General features: G+C 52.0%; 1 protein-coding gene across 4 annotated transcripts in view; it reads left to right on the top strand.

Moving 5' to 3' along the window:
• Nucleotides 1–2,466: 2,466 nt before the first annotated feature.
• Nucleotides 2,467–2,633, top strand: part of KCNT1 (potassium sodium-activated channel subfamily T member 1) — a 177,342-nt gene continuing 177,175 nt past the window's right edge. For all 4 annotated transcript variants that reach the window (XM_026657292.1, XM_026657291.1, XM_026657290.1 and 1 more), the window contains exon 1: nucleotides 2,467–2,561. In XM_026657292.1, the coding sequence (XP_026513077.1) occupies nucleotides 2,467–2,561 (95 nt within the window). The remainder of the gene's footprint in view (nucleotides 2,562–2,633) is intronic.

The raw sequence follows: 2,633 nt of genomic DNA, 5'->3' as shown, positions 1-2,633 counted from the left end.
CTTAACAGATGTCACCCTTTGGGAGAGGAAATGCCCTGCAGGTGGAATTGTAATCTTCCACGACTGAAGAGAGAGCTTTGACTCCTCTATTTTTATGTGTACACTATCCTATGTAGAGAAGAAAAATTCAATAACCCAGTATTTCCCTTAGCATCCATTCTGTGGGTGAAATACTGGCCCCACTGAAGTCAATGGGAGTTTTGCTATTGGTCTCACTGGGGCCAGGATTTCACCCTCTAATTATTAAATATAGATAGGATGTGGCCTAATAAAAGCAACTCACAGAACACCAGAGCTAAACTCTTCTTGCAGGAGAGCCTCAGCTTGGGGCTTTGCCATTAAATTATCATTAGATCTCTCCTTACAGTGTGAGATCAAAGAATTTGGAACAACGGCTGCTCTGACACCAGGGTAAACCCAGAGGGGCTCCTTGATTTCAGTGGAATTTGGCTCAACTTCTCACTTGAACCTATTTCAATATACAAGGCCAAATTCTGAATTGATTTATACCCCTATATTTCCCTGCTGAGGCCCAAGGGAGTGCAAATCAGTGCAGACTTTGGCTTTCACTGTGTGTGTGGCAGGTAAAACGAGTCGGACAGCCCTTGATTACAGAGGTATAGAATGAAGGGATAGGACTGACTGGTAAATGCAGTGAGTAAGATGCCAATTGAAAGTGCTGAGGATTGAGTTCAGTTAGCTTCTTGGGCTGCATTCAGCAGAAATGTTGTATGCCACTTGCTCCTCTCCACCCTTAAGAACTGCAGCACTTAATAGTTCTATAACTTGGTCAACTGGCAAGTTATCTTAGAGGATTCTGAGTTACGACTGGTGTAAAACAAAATTGTGAGAGGGTGTGAAGGACCTTGGAATGCTTTTCTGCAGTCATCCCGGCTGTCTTGTTGCAGATGCCAATTTGGAATCATGCTCTGAGGTTCTGTCGTTGTATTCCTATATGTTACAGACTAACACAGCTACCACTCTGAATCAGCAAAAAGAACGAGGAGTACTTGTGTTAGTCTCTACGGGGCCACAAGGACTCCTTGTTCTTTTTGTATTCCTATATGTCATGCATGTTATGGTCTAAGGACCTGATTCAAAGTCAGTGGGAGTTTCTCTATTAACGTCTGTGGGTGTTGGATCAGGCCCTTATAAACCTAAGTAACAATGCTGGTGTCATTCAGCCTTTGTCATTTTTGAGCCCTAAAATTGCATGTTGGATGAGAGGGATAGGAATAAACTTCCTGCAAAGCCATTGCAACTTCTCCCTCCATCGAGTTCCAAGGCTCTCCTGTTCCTCCAGGCCTCCATAAAGAGCCCATGAAACTTGAGTTACTCTGATGCTGGCATAGAGTGACTTCCTCAGGAGAGCTGATTTAAAAGGACAATGTCCCATAGCTTAGACATGCTTTATATAGAGAGAGACGTGATATAATAGACATGATTTTTTAAAATCTGGGAACAATTTTGCTTGGTTTAACCATACTTGTAGTGTCTGCAACTCAAACTCTTTAAGAGGCATGTGATGCAATTAGTAGCTCACTGCTGAGTGGGGAGCAGTTTAATTCCCCTCATTTTATCCCCAAAGTTTGTTTAAAAAATACCCTGGTTTATTTTTCTCTCTCAACCTTTTGGAGGTGGGGGAAAGAGAGCTCGTGTAGAAGATAGAGCTCATGCACGCACTATTTCTGTGCACACCCACCCAGATACACCCCCCCGTGTGTCGCTAGCTGCAGCACATTCCTTCCGAATACTATGTTACTGCCCATTAAATAGAACCAGAACTTTGGATCAGGTAACTGGCTTCCAAACAAGCGCAGGGCAACCCCCTGTTCTCCTAGGCAGCGGGCTGCCAGAACTGGGGGAACACATCCTCCTCGCCCGGGCATGTGGCAGCCGGCCAGGGGACTGACTCATGCGTGGGAGTTGGGGGCTGGTTTGCTCGAGTGATTGGAGGGCCAGCATCGCCAGCGGGGAAAGTGCACCCACGTTCCCCACGCTGCAGCTACGGCTCCCCCCGGCCCCCCTTCCCTAGGAGCGCGCTGCCCGGGATTTGCCGGCGGTCTTTGCTGGGCTTTTTCTTCCCCCTGCTGCCCTGCCCGCGCCGGGGGAGGAGATGGGGGGCGGGCGTAGCCACACAGACCTGAACAGCCGCCGCCACTTTCCTCTCCCTCCCGCCAGTTGCGTGCCGAGCCTGCGCCCCCAGATCCCCCCCAAATCCGATCCCACATCGCTGCTGCCCCGGCTCCTCCCGGGGCTTCTGAGCCAGGCGGGCTCCAGGGGCCGGGGAGGCGAGGGTCCCTGCGGGGCTGGGAGGGGGCTGGTCTGGGGCCAGCCGGGCGGGCAGGGCAGAGGCTCCAGCCCGGCTCCATCCGTCCCCTTCTCTCCGGCAGGCTCGCGTCGCCGGGCGGCTGCGGGGGCTGCGGCAGCAGAAGCGGGGTCATCCTGGACATCGCCTCCCTGAAGATGAACGAGCTGGAGTCCGAGGTGCTGCCCCTGCCGCCCCGCTACCGGTTCCGGGACCTGCTGCTGGGGGACCAGGCCTTCCAGAACGACGACAGGTAGGGGGGTTTCCGGGGGTGTCAGCCCCAGGGACCGGGGGGAAGGGGTGTCAGCTCTCAGGGCGCGGGGGG

This window comes from Terrapene carolina, unplaced genomic scaffold (assembly GCF_002925995.2).
Source record: "Terrapene carolina triunguis isolate 2854851 unplaced genomic scaffold, T_m_triunguis-2.0 Scaffold238, whole genome shotgun sequence".
Taxonomy (NCBI): domain Eukaryota; kingdom Metazoa; phylum Chordata; order Testudines; family Emydidae; genus Terrapene; species Terrapene triunguis.
The sequence above is the reverse complement of the archived record's forward strand: the minus strand, read 5'-3'. Positions and strand labels throughout refer to the sequence as shown.